Below are 16,883 nucleotides of genomic sequence, written 5' to 3'. Positions count from 1 at the left end.
ACAGATATGGGCCTCGGGTGTCCAAGCCACCAAGGAAAACAGGGAGCCCCATGCATTTCCGAAAAGAGGACACCCGTGGGAATCCGCAGAGGTATGATTTGCGCACATCGCCCCAGAATTTATTACCCAGACACCCCCGCAAAGACCGGGGCACATTTCGGAAAATGTGGGAAAAAAAGGAGCCAAATTTGGCCGAGATATCTCATGTAACGAAAAAGTTACAAGCCATTGAATGGCCACATACCAAAATCACCAAAAAAGGCTCTGGCACTGGGGATAAATACCCATGGCACTTAAAGGGTTAATATGAAGCGAAAGATCCAGCTGAAGACGTTTCCTTGCAGTTCCTGCAGATCCCACTGTTCCGGAGCCTCAGTCGTAGGGACAAGAGGGAGGACATCAGGGGACTCCTGCACTGCACGGGATCGTCGGAAAACACAGACAAAATGGAGTCACTTCAGTTCGAACAGCTGTTCTTCAAGCACACAAACTGGTGTCCTTCCTCCTGGTTAATTCTAACCAGCTTCGAGAATGGAATCCCAGTGGTTTACGAGTTGATTGGTCCCACCAACTCAAAGGAAGAACCTGCAGCAGGGCTTCACCGGGCAAACCAACGTTCCAGAGTTACAGCAGCCTTCCTCTTCCAGCTCGTCTTCAGTTCTTTCGTTCCAGTGGTCGACTCTGCATTCCAGTATAGGAGACTTGCCTTTTAAACAGTTTTCTCCATTCATTCCAGCCTAGCTGCCACTCACCCAGCAGGGTGGCTGTCCTTGCCGGACAGTCAGCCAAATACGCCAGAGGGCATTTGGGTTGCCTAGTAGACTAAGCACAGGGAGTTTCGGGCACCTCCCTCACTTCCTGCCCACACCAGACACTCAGACGCCAAAGGCGGTCTTCAGTCCTGAAGCCTGACAAAGGCATGGAAACAAAGGGACCAAACCTGGTTTGGTACGCAGAGACAAACACTAGAAGGACCTTTCCAAAAAGAAATGGCGAGAAAAGAAGACCGGGACCCGTTTAAACAAAGGGGCTTAAGGCACCATATTGAAAAACATGGCTCCCACGATTTTTAGCTACCGGTGTTGGCGGTCGGGAAAAATCCTGGTTGTTTGTTGTAAAACCACTGCCACCAGCCATTTCGATAGAAAAGGCTAGCATTTGACTGCTACATGAGTTTCTAGACACAGGGGATACTAGGTAGCCCCTCCAGCACTCTATAGGAAGATAGCGTGTGCTGGGCCTAGGAATTTAAAAAGACTAGTAAAGTCAATTCAACCTTTCATTCTCTGGGAAACAGTAGTGTATCCCAGAGAAGGTATTTAAACATTTGGGAAGCCTAAAAAAAACATCCCTGTGTCACTGCACTGAGGGTGCTGTGCAACACACATGAAAAAACGATGCCTATGGAGTTATCTTAAAACAGCATAACCAGAGAACACAAGAGTAAAAAAACACATCAAAATACACGAAAGAGTGGAAAAAAGGCTCACACTATTTCCAGCTAAAACAATCAAGTCCTGAAAATCAATCAAACTTGCTAGGGATCTATAAGGTGAAGGAAATTAGCACATTTATGAGAATTCTCCTTAACATAGTGCACCACCCAACTTATGAGGTCCTAAATCTTGGTATGATTAGATACCTTACCTTGATTGGGTTTTAGCTAACCTCTCAGTGTCTTCCCGGTTTACCATAAATAGGGTGGCCTCCGAAAATCCTCCCAACAGGGAATTTTGAAATCCATCTTCACAACTGTCTTAGAAAGTTAGTATGTTCTTGAGGCAATCTGAACAATGTACAAAACCTGCATGAACCTTCTCAACCCACACACATCCCACTACCACCTTATTCTCAACCTACAAACATCCCACTACCACCTTACCAATCTCATTGTGGTTCAGGTCATACAGACGCTCAAAGGGGAAGTTCTTCTTCTCGATTTTCTTCACCACCTCCTCTGGAAGCTTGCGAAACTGGCGAAGAGGGCACATAGACTGCCACCTATGTGAAGAAAAAATGAAAAGTACAGGAATGTACATATCCTTCATGTCTTTATCGCAGCACTATGCATGCTCTCTGCACACTCACATTCGCTTGTCAATCATCTTGCACAGGTTCAGAGTCTTGTCCGTAAGCTGGGCCCAGCCCCGATTAAGCACGATTTCAAAGATGGCACGCATCAGGCGACCGGCAGACTACAAGGAAGAGGGCGAGGGGTACAAGGAAACACATTAGAAACCAGTAATCACCAGTACTCTCCATCATTTGGCAGACAACACCTAATTGCTACTTACAAAACACAATGACTACTGTACACCTATTCAATAGACCTGGACTCTTCCACTCATCCCCGTTCGCCACATTAATGCTGTATTCCTCTGGATAGGAGAGAGTGGCAGTGCCACTCTAACCAGAATAGGTTGGTCTCAATGAGGTTTGTAGCATGTGCCTCCATGCCCCACCATTCTCCAAATCTAATCCCCAGTTCCACTTCCAAAAACGTGCATACTTCCTTACAGAACGCCATTCCCCTTTTCCTGGAAGCACTATTACCAAAAACCACACACATCAAACCGGATTAATACTGAACAAATTAAGCATTGGATTGTCTACCGTATAAGGCATACAGAAAGAGTGGAGAATCCAATGATGAGGTGGATTCCCCACCATTTGTTAGGTGCCCAGGAGTTGCGGGTGCAAGGATTCTTCTGATTGAGTGCAGGAGCTTGGCGATAGAGAAATTGACAATTCAAAGACACAGCCGTCTCCAGGACACTTTGTGGATGGGCGTTAAGGAAAACTCCCCTAAGTCCTACTGGCAGCAACACTTTAGTAAGCTGTCCCAATGGTCTGTAGATCCCCAACTCTTAGTATCAGTCTGTACTAGCTTGGACCTTGGTAGTGTGGCAGAGCGGTCAGGTTTATCTTAAGAGGAGGATGTGAGCTGGAGGTAAGTACACTGAATCTTAGATAGACAGGCACAACAAAGAAACACTACAATGAACAAGTTACTTTCTTACCTGGTAACGTTCTTTCGATGGGATGTTCCGACGACGTATTCCACATCTATGACAGGTAATCACCACAGCGGTGCTGCTTGGGAAAATATTTGGCATCTGCGTCCTGCGTCAATGACGTCGATATGCTGTCCTCGAGGGCTTCTGTCGAACCGACGTCTACCCCTAACCGGATGTTATAAGTAGGGTGCACGACGCCCACAGCCTCAGTTGTCGTTTTTTTCCCCCAGAACGTATGGCACCAATCTTCTGCCAGTATGACCACAGAAAGCCTTGCGGAAACGCAAGCTGCAATCGCATAAGAAATTCTGTAGCGGGGCAGGCTGGGAGGGTACAATGTGGAATACGTCGTCAGAACATCCCATCGAAAGAACGTTACCAGGTAAGAAAGTAACTTGTTCTTCGAAGGGATTGGTTCCTCCGGCGTATTCCACATCTATGACAGACTCCCAAAGCAGTACCAACGTATGGAGGTGGGAAAAGAATTTAGAATTTTAGAATGCCCAATAAAAAAACAGAATAAAGGACCGCCTTGCCAAAGGCCAAATCTTGCCCATGGACAGAATCCAGGAAATAGTGTTTTACAAAAGTATGGACAGAGGCCCATGTGGCTGTTTCACAAATGTTAGGAATGGGAACACTCCTTTGCAGAGCAGTAGAGGCAGCACACCCCTGGTAGAATGGGACCGTAAGCCTACCGAAGGGTCCTTACCGTCAAGCGGTAACATTCAGAAATTGTCAAGATAATCCATTTAGACAAAGTCTGCTTAGTAACAGCTTGTCCCAAACGCCTTCTAACATATCCTATAAAGAGCTGATCGTCCACTCTGACCCGGGACATGCGAGAGATGTAGAAACTTAAAGCTCTCCTAGGATCCAACCTATGGAGCCTCTCCTCTTCCTTACCAGGACGCGGAGGAGGATAGGACGCCGGAAGAATGACCTTCTGGCTTAAATGAAATTCCGACACAACTTTCGGAAGAAAAGAAGGACGAACCCCAAGGACAACCCTTCCCTTATGGAACACCATGAATGGTGGCTTAACCGAAAGTGCCTGCAACTCACTCTGCGAGCGGAAGTGACCGCAACTAAAAATACAGTTTTCAAAGTCAACAGTCTCAAAGGACAAGAATGTAAAGGCTCAAACGGAGCTCCCATTAGGAATTTTAGAACTAGGTTCAAATCCAAACCGGGTACCTGGAAAGGTGACGGTGGGAACACATTAGTGAGCCCTTTCAGAAACTGAGAAATCAAAAGGAATCTTTAAATAAGAACACTCCTCAGACGAGCGCTTAATATGGACAGCGCCACCAGGTAACCTTTAATGGTACCCACTTGCAGGCCCTTCAGGGCTAACGAAAGCAAAAAAGACAGAACCACAGGAATGGCACATGCAAAAGGATCCACATTCTTAACCCTGCACCAGTCGCAGAACTTTCTCCAACGGCAATGGTACAGGGACTTTGTTGCAGGCCTTCTGGCCGAAAGCAACACCTCCATCACGTCTTCAGGGAGGTGCCAATCCTTGTACCTCAACCGTTCAGAAGCCAAGCATGAAAGTTGAGGGACTTGACCTCTGGATGGAGAACCTGACCCCACTCCCGTGAGGGCAGATCGTCTTAGTAGGGAAGAGAGCGTGGAGGTCCGATGGACATGTCGAGAAGGTCCGGGTACCATGTTCTCCGGGCCCATGCCGGAGCAATGAGGATCATTCGGGAACCGAACCTCCGTAACCTCCTCAGCACTTGCGGAATGACGGGGACTGGAGGAAATGCGTACAGCAGTGCGAAGGACCACTCCACTACGAACGCGTCCCCTAAGGCTCCTCTTGGAGGAAATTTCCGCGAGCAGAATCTTTCACACTTCCGGTTGACACTGGTGGCGAAGAGATCCACTTGAGGGGTCCCCCAAAGGGCAAAGATCTCCAGGAGAATCTCCTGAGCAAGCTCCCACTCGTGAGACACTGCTCTGCCTGCTCAGAGCCTCCACCACCTCGTTTTCGTCTCCGGCCAGATCGAGATCAAAATTTCCTGCTGGATGGCCCAGAACCTGAGCTGCATCACCTCTCTGCACAGAGGAAGTGACCCTGCCCCCCGCCCCCTTTTTTGTTGAGGTAGTGCATGGCCACTGTGTTGTCCGTCAGAATCAGGACATTCTTCCCTCGCACAGATGGCAGAAAAGCCTTCAGAGCTAGCCTGATGGCCCTCAGCTCCAACAGATTGATATGGAGTCTGGACTCTGACGGAGACCAATGACCGCTGACTGTCAACTCGTTGGCATGAGCTCCCCATCCCGTGAGGGATGCGCCCGTCACAATCGTCACCTCCGGCCAGGGTAGCCAAATTGGAGCCCCCTTCATCAGATTGCCTTCGACGGCCCACCACAGAAGATCCTGGGCGACCGAGTTCTGCACCTGAACGGGATCCAACATCCTGCCGGAGGACTGCGACCACTGCATCTTGAGAGCCCACTGCAGAGATCTCATCCGCAGCCTGGCCTCTGGCACCAGGAGAATGCAGGATGCCATGAGGCCGAGCAACCTCAAGAACTAACGCCAGGAGACTCTGGGCAAGTTGAAACTTGTGCACCATCTGCAGAATGTGATGAGCCCTCACCTGGGGAGGAAACCACTGCCCCAGGGATGTGTCGAGCACTGCTCCGATGTACTGGCGCTGCTGGGTTGGCGTCAAGTGGGACTTCTTTAAATTGAGTGAGAAGCCCAGCCTGTGAAGGGAACGGCAGGTGACTGACCGATCCAGGAATTGCTCTGGAGAGCGCACCCTGATCAACCAATCGTCCGGGTAGGGGTAGACGTGAATCCTCCCCTTTCCTGAGATACGCTGCCACCACCACCATGAGCTTGGTGAAGACCCTTGGGGCGGAGGTCAATCCTAACGGCAGGACCCGAAACAAAGTGCGAGTCGCCAACCGCGAACCTCGGGTGGTACTTGTGTTTGGGATGAATCGGCACATGAAAGTAAGCGTCCTTGAGGTCAGGAGACACCAACCGGTCCTGAAGTTGAAGGGCCTGGAGGACTTGAGAGAGAGTAACCATCTTGAACTTGTCCTTCCCGAGGAGATTGTTCAAACCACGCAAGTCCATGATGGTCTCAATCCCCGTCTTTTTTCGGAATCAAAAAATATGGGGAATACCATCCCTTGTTCATCTCCGCTACATGCACCAGTTCTATGGCGCCTTTCTCCAGCAGTGATTTGATTTCCTGCGCAATGAGCGGATCCGGACTCTTCAAAGAGATTCCCTGGTGGATTGTCGTGAGGCCGCTGCCGGAAAGGAAGACAGTAGCCGTGGACTATGATCTCCAGGACCCACACATCTGAAGTAATGGCACGCCATTCTACAAGATGCTGTGCCAGCCTTCCCCCAACCAGCGAACCATGGCCTCATGACCGAGCTGAAGCGGCTGCAGCAGTGCCTGAGGGCAAAGAGGCAACTGCCCAGCAGCCTTGGCACCTCGAGTACCTTGTTTTCCACCTCTGGTACTCCTACGTTGGCCTCTGACTTGCAGCTCCTCTCGATCTACCAAAGGTAGAGTAGTATCGAAAGGACCCCCCCCCCCCACCTTCATTGCTGTCCCCTAGGACAAAAAGGCGGAGATTGGCGAACTGCAGCGCTCAACGACTTCGCTGCAGCTTTTGAGGTCTGCAACCTCTCAAGGCTCTCGTCAGCCTTGCTGCCAAAAAGATGGTCACCATCAAAGGTCCTGCTGAGAAGCCGGGCTTGCACATCATGAGCAAACCCCGACTTCCGCAACCACGCAAATCTGCGCATCACGGTGCTCGCCGCCATTGACCGGCTGACACAGTCTGCCACGTCCAGACCCGACTGAACGGATTCACAAATGGCATCCTTGCCATCCTGTACAAGGGCAAGAAAGCCATTCCATTCCTCCCCTTTGGGAATATGTTCAGCCGCCAACGAAACAATTCCACAGATTGTGAGTGAAACGTGCTAAGGGGCACACAGAGTTGGCTGCCTTCAAAGCCATACCCCCTGAATAAAAGGCTTTCTTCGCCCAACCGTCAAAACGTTTGTCGTCCCTATCAGGAGGGATCGTAGGGTATGACGCCCGTTTTACTGGGGCCGTAGCCGCCTGCACCACCAAACTCTCCTGAGTAGGGTGCATGGACAAGTAGCCGGGGTCGCCACTGGCTGGGCGGTACTTTTTCGGCAACAACTTACCTACTGCCGGGAGACTCTCCGGAGCAGTCCAAGCCGCCGCCACCCTTCTTTGCAAGGCCATATGGAATGGCAGTACCAGGTCAGTTGGTGGACTTTGGTCCAAGATATCCATCAGGTCATCCTGCAGAAAATCCACTAGTGGCGCAGACCACCCCAAGTACTCCGTCACCCTCGACATTAGCCGCTGGTACGAAGACTTGGCGTGCGTGCCAGGCTCAGGCCTACCAAACTCAACCTCTGGAGAGGGGTCCAAACCACTGGCGTCGTGCAACGACTGACGCAGGTCTTCCCTCTGGCTATGACCAGATAATAGTTCGTCAGGAACCTCATCAGGAACCAAACCTTCATCAGGCCCTTCATCCACCTCAGAAATATAATCAAGAGACTGGAATAAATCCCTGGATGAGGGCACAGAAAAAAGGGACAAACATTTTTTGACTTGGCCAGAGCCTTCCTCGGGGTGTCCACCGTCCGGGGTACCTCCGATAAAGCATCCTCGAAAGGCGTTAAGGTTGTTGACACAATTGGCATAGACGTCTAGCGTGGCGCCTATGGCTTTGACACAGGCCTCGAGGGCAGAGCCCCGAGCGGGTCCTTTGACGGACATGGCGCCAACGTCTTCTTCGAAGACCTCAGAGGCTTCGATGGTCTTGAGGGCGTCTAGGAACGGGACCTGGAGCGGGCATGTTTAGAGCGATCCACCTTGTCCGATCGGGACCTCGAATGTTCCCGACGATAGAGCGAGCGGTGGCCCTAGCACGTTCCCTGCCGGCTTCTTTCGAAGGGGTGGACGGAACGGAGCCCTGCGATTGGAAAATTGCCATCATCTCCGTACGAAATGCATCCCATTTCGCAGGAGTAGAGTGCTTGTTGGGACAAGCAACCCGCCGACGGGCAGAGTCCTCGGACGAGGAAGTCGACCGATGACGGCGCTTCCGCAAGTGCCTCGAAGAGGCAGAGGAATGGCGGGAACCACTCCGGGACCTAGACCCCCTGGACTTACGCCAACAACGCAGAAGATGGCCTCTCGAATCGTCGGTCGAAAGCCCAGCGGATTTAGACTTTCAGGGCTTGGAAACCCTAACGACAGAAAGCTTCTTCTTCCACTCCCGCAAGGCCTTTGATGTTAACAACTGGCAATCGTCACAATCATCCGTGGCGTGGTCCTCACCGAGGCACCAGAGGCAGGCGTCGTGCGGATCCGTAAGCGACATCTTGGAACCGCAGTCCCGACACTTCTTGAATCCCGACCGCAGGGTGGAAGAAGACGAAGACATGATATCTTCCAACAAACACGTTCGTAAGAACCGATAGAATAACTCAGAAGAACGGAGGCGTGCCGAGATCTCCGAAGCGAACCGGAACTGAGGCTACGGGCGTTGTGCATCCTACTTATAACATCGGCTCGTCGGAGGCCCTCGAGGACAGCATATCGACGTAATCGACGCAGGAGCCGAAAATGTTCCAAAGCAGCACAGCTGTGGCGATTACCTGTCATAGATGTGGAATACGTCGGAAGAACCAATCCCTTCGAAATATCTTTTTTATATAAATATATGTCTATCATATTTACACCAGAATCACTTTAAATACTTCAGACGTTTACGGTAGAATGCTTAGGAATACTAGATAATACACTTCAAAGGGCACTTTCACTTTTGTGTTTGTTCGCAGTTACATTTGTAGCAACGTTAGACAGGGAATTAGCACATTTCTGAGGATTCTCCCTAACAGACTCTCCACTTCATCCTATACACTAACAGGAATTCTAATAGTCATATTATTGCACTGGATGAGAACTGGCAGAATAGGAACCATTTGGATATGGCCTCCTGCAAGTTCAGTGGGACTTTTGGGTGCTTTTATAGTTACATACTTAGGTTAGAAAAAACATTCATCTACCGCTGTAATGCTTGCCACAGTGTCTAAGATGGCAGGGGTCTCCTGACCATTTACAGGAACACTGTATTTATAATATTCTGTTGTGTTATCTGGTATGGAGTTGTACACATCCCCATTCTGTTCCAACACACCCAGGCACACTAAAAAAACACTGGCTTGAACTCCAATGGGGTCTTCAGCCAGTAATTGAAAGTGTGCACTTGCCATTTGGGCTTCTCCCACAGCTATGAAGGCTGAAGAGGCACTGTGGACCCTTGGAGGTTTACCCTTACATCTAGGATCCCCTTTCACATGATCGATAAATCCACATACAAAACATTTCCCAAATGTTTTCTGGAATGGGGGTTTACGTTGACCTCCCTCTGGTTTGGCACCAGAGGTTTCACTAGACTTACCAGGTTTCCCATGGACTTAACCTTGTAATCAATTAACTGTCAGGTTTCCTTCCCCTACTCAGGCTATCTTTTTCCTCATTTAAGTTTCCTTCTCCTTATTTCACTTTAATTATCCTTTTCAGATTGGCCTTGTGTGGGTGGGAAGTTTTCTATTATAGTTGCTTTGGCCTTAACTTGCTGACTCAGAATCCTGGTTCTGACCCAAAGCAAAATGGAGTCTCACAGTGTCAGCTCTGATTGGTTGGAAGACAATGCAGAACAATGAACATTCTAAACTGTCACTCTGTGCCTCTCATCATCAAAACCCCATCTGAGAGGACGTGTTTTGTGGCTGCTCCTGCTTTAGACTTGGGCCTGGTGGATTTTATCCTTCAGGTGTTAGCAGTTGAGCGGCTACTTTCTTGGGGGTTCCGGGAGAAGAGATCAGTTGACAGGAATTCGTTTTTGAAGACAGGAGACTCAGAAGATCTTTATGAATTCGCTCAGGAGATAAGTGACTTTATTTGTACAGTAACTCTGTTCTTCCCCAATGACATTTTCCTTGAAAACATTTGAGAAAAGTTATTTTTTGTACTAGTACTATTGAACTTTTAAAGTTCGCGTGTGTTTTCCAGCGCGGAAGCTCGAAAATCTGTTGGTCGCGTTCGACTTCAAGTGCGCGTGTGTTTTTCCAGCGCAGGAGTTCCGTAGCGCGAGGATCTAAGAATCGCGTGCGTATTCAAGTGCGTGTGTGTTTTTCCAGCGCGGGTGTTCTGTAGCGCGTGGATCTGAGAATCGCGTGCGTATTCAAGTGCGCGTGTGTTTTTCCAGCGCGGGTATTCAGTAGCGCGTGGATCTGAGAATCGCGTGCGTTTTTATGTGCGCGTGTTTTCTATAGCGCTTGTGCTTCTATGCGAGAAAACTTTTTGTCGCGTGTGAACTAAAGAGCGCATGTGTTTTCTGACGCGTTAATCTAAGAACCGCGTGAGATTATTGTCGCGCGTGTGGTTTCTAGCGCGTGTCCTTTTTTTTCCGCGTGTATTCGTTCGTGGGTGAACTTTTTGCGCGCGTTCTTCAATCCAGGAGGATTTCAACGAGAAGCTCATCTGTATGGACATAATTCTCACGTGTATTCTTCAAGGATTAAAAAACTCAACAGAAGTGTAAATAGTTTGAACAGCTTTGAGAGAAATTAAGAAAGAATCTATATAAGACAATCTAACTGGAGATCAGTGCATTTTGGAAAAGAGACAACGAACTAAGCTTTCCAGAATGGCTTCAAGTAAGAAGTTGCTATAAACTTCATGAGTCTCAAGTAAGAGAGATTTTCAGCTTCTTACAAACTTCTCTAAGAAATTTCAAGAGAAGAACCAGGTATGAGTCTTAATTATTAGTTAAGGATTTAATGTTTTCCCATTCATAAGGTTAGTAAGTAAATAAAGGAATTGTATTTGCTTTTCTTATATCCTCTGCAGGTTCAGCTCTGATTAGCCTTGACGCAGTCTGCCTGGTGTTGTTTTGTTATCCACTTCCCCCTTTCCCTTTGGGGTGTAGTTAACAGAGCTGAATTAAAATCTAGTTCTGGGAATTACATTTCAGGGGGATTGTCGGGGGTTCAGCAGCTTCTGCGGACACAGGACCTCTCAGGGTTTACGTTGACCTCCCTCTGGTTTGGCACCAGAGGTTTCACTAGACTTACCAGGTTTCCCATGGACTTAACCTTGTAATCAATTAACATTTCTTTCCTTGCAGAGTCAGACCCCTGGTTTTGCACAGATCTTTGAGTTTATCTACTGTCAGAACAATCAGGGCTGCCTCATTAAAGTTATCCATGTTTGGCATGTTACAATTGCTTCACTTTTTGATGGAGCTTAGCCTTGTGGCTGGTTTATTTGAGCACAAGTACAGCAACTAATCAATGTATCAACTCTACGTCTATTGCACCGCCTGCCCCCAGTGTTAAGCAAGAATTGATGTAGTAACCCTGGGGGAATACTACACAACCCTTGTCATCTTGGTATTAGGTAACCCACCTATTGGTATAGGCCTGTACTACACAGGTTGGTAGTGTGACTGAGCAGCCAGGCTTATCTCAAGAGGGGTAAATGTGAGCTGTAGCAATGAAATCCATAAATACAAGTAGCCAAGTAACACTTAAACTCAAGGTTTATGTTATAAATAATGATTTAACAAATGTTTTTAAATAAGCATTCTTTAAAAAAGGGCAATATATGTAGCAATCAAAAACACAAAATATTTGTTCAGAATAAAAACACAAAGCTAGTAGATACTCTTTAGAGAAGCTTCCGACACTTCCTACACCCAGTGGCGACTTCACGGACTAGGACAGTAACTGCATTTATATATCACTAGTACACGAAAGGTTAAGGGAAGGAATAAGGTTAAACAGGATCTCAGAGCATGTGAGCAATTTAAATCTTCCAATGAAGTCTAGATAAAAACCTTTCCCAGCAATATTAGTTTAAAACCAATGTATGAATTATGAGGGACAGTAAGTACCAAAGTTAAATGGAATAGTAGAGTCTGCAGGGAGCCAGGACAGCCAAAGTCAATTGAAGCCAAATCTATGGAGCAGAGGCACTGCATAGATAGTAAAAGTCTTGCACAAATGTAGAGAATTTGTTTAGGAAAAATCACTGTAGGTTCACAAGCTGTTACACTTGTGAAGGGTAGAGCTGCAAGTCTCAACGGAGAATAGCAAGCTACAGACAGAGATAAGTACTGCATGTCAGAACAGTACCTTTTGTTAGAAGATGAGTGGTCAAGCTGGCTTCTTTCTGTTTGCAGCGATGTAGTTGCTGGGTTCCTGGGCCTCAGTCATGGGGACAAGACGGAGGACGTCCGAGGGTCCTGCGGCAGCAATTTGGAGGTCGGCGACAGCTACATACTTTTTTCGGATCAGCGTCACTTCGCGGTTTCAGTGCTCGGTAAACAGCACCACTGCGGATCTTGGATACCAGATGGGTTTCCTTCAATCCTCGAGCCCTGCACTCTGGGAAGGAGACTCGAGCTCTGGTCGTCCTGCTTCTGGAGGGTCCTCGGGAGACTCATGGAGCTTCTGGCCGGATTGTAGACGTTGCACTAGACTACGGATTTCTCGACCCCGGGCACTTGATTCCGTCAACAGCAAAGAAGTACAGCAAGTCAGAAAAGATGCTCCAGTGGAGTTTGTCTCAAGGTTAGTTGGTCCCACTAACCCAAGGGAAGAAGTCGTCCCTTCCGGAGCTTCTCTAGTCGATCAGGAAAAGGAGTTTCAGTACAGTAACAGGGCTTTACCGGGAAATTCAAAGGTCCAGGAGGATGCAGCAAGCTTCGTTAACGGCTTGTCTGGTGTTCTTCCCAGTGGTCGACTCTGCGTCTAGTCCCAAAACCCGCGCCTTTTAAGCAGGTTTCTCCCATTCATGCACAACCTAGGCTGTCAATCACACAGCAAGGTGGCTGTCCTAAAAGGGCAGCCAGCCAATCAGGACTGGTTGCATTCAGGCATTCCTAGAGAAAAAGGACAGGGGAGTTTTGGGAACCTCCATCACTTCCTGCCCTTCCAGACACATTGGAGCCAGAGAGGGGTTTTATGACTGAAGCCCACCAAGGGCTAAACGAACAAAGGGCTCAAACCAAGCTTGGCACGTGTTAGGGAGAATTCTCAGAAATGTGCTAATTCCCTTCTACCTCAGAGACCCCCAGCTCTTTTGCTGGACTTTAGGACTTTTTCATGTCTAACCTGGAGAGAATGAGACCTTTTTCCCACTATCATTTATTATTCTGTGATTTGGACCGTGTGTTTCTTTTGGAGTCTGAAACTCCACAGGCATCATCTTTACATTGTGACACACATCACCTTCAGTGCAGTGGCACAGGGAAGTCTCTTTGATTTCCCAAAGGTTTAAATACCTTCTCTTGGTAAAACTACTGTTTCCAAAAGCAGTGAAGTGAAATTGACTTTACTTGCATTTTGTAACTTTCTAGACCCAGCACATAGTATCTTACAATAGGGTGCGGGAGGGGTTACTTAGTATCGCCTTTGTCTAGTTTCTCATGTAACATTTTTATGTTACTCTTTCGACAAGTATTGGCTGGTGGCTGTGGGTTACTTTTTCCTACCATTGGGTGTTTTTACCGCGGGCTGCGTTTGCAGCTGCAGTAAGGCATCCATGGGTGCCCATTTTGTCAAAATGGCCCCGGTCATCTTTTTATGCCTTTTCTTGTTGGAAAGCGCCTTCTTGAGATTTACTCTGCGCGCCAAACCAGGTTTGATCCCTTTGTTCGCTTTGTCTTTGGCGGGATTCAATACGGAAGCCCGACTCTGGCTCTAGTATGTCTGGCAGGCGCAGGAAGTGAGGGAGGTGCCCAAAACTTTTCGTGCTTAATCCCCTTGGTTACAGGAATGCACCCAACGGTGATTGGACGGCTGGCTGTCCTTGGAGGACAGCCACCCTGCTGTGTGATTGACATCTTGGTTGCGAATGAATGGGAGAAACCTGCATAAAAGGCGTAGCTTTTTGCTTGGAAGGCAGAGTCGACTACTGGATGAAGGAATCCAAAGACGACCTTGGAAGAGATGCCTGCTGCAACTCCTGGACCGTTGGTTTGCGCTGTGAAGCCCTGCTGGTGTGCCGAAGCTCTGAATTCCCCTCGACTAGTGAAGCCCTGCAAAGGACAACTTCTCCCCTTGGGTTGGTGGGACCAATCGACCCCAAGACAAGCTCATCTGGAAATCCTCTTGGAGCTGGCTGTACATCAATTGCTGCTGCTGGAACTGAAGTGCCAGGGAGAGGAACACCAGATTGGGTGCATCGCTTTTATGTCGGACGCAAGCTTTTGGAAGATCCTCCGGACTCCCAGGAAGCAGGACTGACCAAGCCTGAGCCACCGCAACAGAGTGCTGGACCCCAGATGCGAGGAAAGTCCATCAAGGTATCCGAGAACCTCGTGCTATTTGCTAGTGTCGCGAGAAGCTGAAACCGCAAAGTGCCGCTGATTTGAAGTTTGCCCACTGCTGCCGCCAACCTTCCAGTCCCCAGAAGTCCTCCCTCTTGCCCCCACAACTGAGGCCCGGAAACAAAGGATCTGCAGACTTACACATGAACAGAAGCCATCTGGAACCACTGTCTTCTAACTTAAGGTACTGTAAAACTAAGGGGACTTACCTCTTGTTGTGTAGCCTGACTAGCTCTCAGTTGAGATTTGTCTTCGTTGCTCTTTCAGAGTTGCTTGCAGCTTTGCCACTCACACGCCTCCCAGCTTGTGGCCCTAAAGTGATTTATATTTTCTACAAAGACTTAAAAAACATTGTGCAAGACTTATTTACCTACAATAAGTGCTTTAGCTCACCTAGACTTTTGCTCAACTAACTTTGCCTGTCCTGGCTCCCTGAAAAAAACTCTTATCCTCTGACTTTGTGCTTTAAATATCCCTCAACAAACGTCACAAATTAGATAACTTGTGGGGCTGGGAAAGGGTTAATTTACTTTGCATTGGGGGTTCAAAAGTATTTACCTGCTTAAGAATATTTGTCAACCTTTGTTTTATTCCCTAAAACCTTTTCTTTGACACCTAACTCCATATTGCTCCAAATGGGCCAGTGATATATCTATGCCCACAGTGTCCTAACTATTGAAGTCCCCTGAGGGTGTAGGAAGTGTCTGTGTGCCATCCCAAATGGGCATCTACTGATTTATTGAAATGGAGTGTGTATTTTCATGTATATTTGTGCGTTACATATATGTTGCTCCCTTCTAAAAGAAGGCTTATTCAACTGTTAAATTAATAAATAATTGTTTAATCAAGAAACCTTGAGTGTAAGTTTATTTGGATACTTGTCACTGTAAATCTGTGTGATAACCCTAGAGTTCACATTGACCCATCTTGAGATGAGCCTGGCTGCTCAGTCACTCTACCAACTTGTGTAGTACATGCTAGTTATGGGTTAACTATTTCCAAGAGGACAGGGCTGGTGCAGTCTCCCACAGGGTACTGCATACAATTTTGAGTAACAGCGTGCAGAGTAAATCCCAAGAAAGACCTCACAAACAGAAAATGGCGGAAAAAAAAGAGACCGGGTCATTTTGACAAAATGTTCATGCATGGGTGCTGCAACTGAGGATTCAGACTGCGGTAGAAAAGCACAATGGTAGGAAAATTAAACCACTGCCACCAGCCATTTAAAGTAGTGAGGGTAACATAAAAAATGTTACATGAGAATGTGGGATAAGGGGCTACTAGGTAACCCCCAGCACTCCACATAAAATGGCGTGTGCTGGACCCACAAAGAGAAAAGGTAAGTAAAGTCAATTTCACTTTACTATTCTTGGGAACAGTAGTTCACACAACATTTTGTCAAAATGACCCGGTCTCTTTTTTTCGCCATTTTCTGTTTGTGAGGTCTTTCTTGGGTCTCTGAAGGATAGCTCTGGGGCAAAGTGCTCGCCTTGGAAACAAGACGATACGGAGCACTACAGGTTCGATCCCTGGGTCCGCGCTTAGAAACCTCTGGGTATTAAGCGCGTTATAAATAACCTATCAAATAATCAAATAATCAAACAAGAAAAGGTATTTAAACCTTAGGAGGAATCTAAAGGATTTCTCTGTCGCACTGCACGGAAGGTGCTCTGTGTCACCATACAAAAAGTAGATGCCTAGGGAGTTTGTCAGACTCCAAAAACAAAGGACACACATAATCCAAATCAGGTCAAAACACGAGAGAGTGAATAAAGGTTTCACTCACTCAAGGATAAAAATTATAAGTCCTAAAGTCCAGCAAAGGAGCTGGGTCTCTAAGGTTGAAGGGAATTAGCACAGAAATGAGAATTCTCCCCAACACAGGTCAAGAAGATTGATCACAGATCTGAAAATCTTATATAGCAAGAAGCACTCTCACCGGCATTATGTCATGCTATTTTAGATGCTTTCAGAGACCTCCCTTCGTCCAACTTAATTGACTCACCTGTGTGACATAAACCATGTCAGCCATCAGAGCAAAGCCCTCCAGCTTCAGCTGCGAGATGTACGCCTGGAGCAGGACATTTATCTGTAAAAAGGGAAAAGTCAAATTGATGCAGAGGAATATTAAGAAGAAATGACAATGTTCAACTGGCAAAAGGAATGAGCTATGTTAAGATGGATCTCTAAAATCAACCCTGCTGGGCACCCTAGTTTTGGTCAACAGGGAGCTCTGAGAGTTTACCCAAAACCCAATTGTAGAGGTACAATTAGTCCACATACAAATTTAGAAAATACAACTGACATACTGTAAAGTATATACTTTAATAAAATCACACACAAAAACTATGGGGTCAAAAAAGTACAAGGATAAAACGGTACTGTAGTCAGTTATCCAAAAAATAAAAGTAGAAAATCAAAAAGTTGACA

At 47.4% G+C, this 16,883-nt stretch overlaps 1 protein-coding gene across 1 annotated transcript in view; it reads right to left on the bottom strand.

The window, feature by feature from the left end:
• Window positions 1-16,883, bottom strand: part of SNRNP200 (small nuclear ribonucleoprotein U5 subunit 200) — a 983,530-nt gene that overhangs the window by 443,059 nt on the left and 523,588 nt on the right. Inside the window, exons 24-26 of the mRNA XM_069619090.1 lie at window positions 16,459-16,542; window positions 2,089-2,195; window positions 1,883-2,001 (exon numbers count right to left, since the gene is read on the bottom strand). Of these exons, the coding sequence (XP_069475191.1) occupies window positions 1,883-2,001; window positions 2,089-2,195; window positions 16,459-16,542 (310 nt within the window). The remainder of the gene's footprint in view (window positions 1-1,882; window positions 2,002-2,088; window positions 2,196-16,458; window positions 16,543-16,883) is intronic.

Source organism: Ambystoma mexicanum, chromosome 10 (genome assembly GCF_040938575.1).
Source record: "Ambystoma mexicanum isolate Mex_15411 chromosome 10, UKY_AmexF1_1, whole genome shotgun sequence".
Lineage (NCBI taxonomy): Eukaryota > Metazoa > Chordata > Amphibia > Caudata > Ambystomatidae > Ambystoma > Ambystoma mexicanum.
Note: the sequence above shows the minus strand (reverse complement) of the source record. Positions and strands in the feature narration are given on the sequence as shown.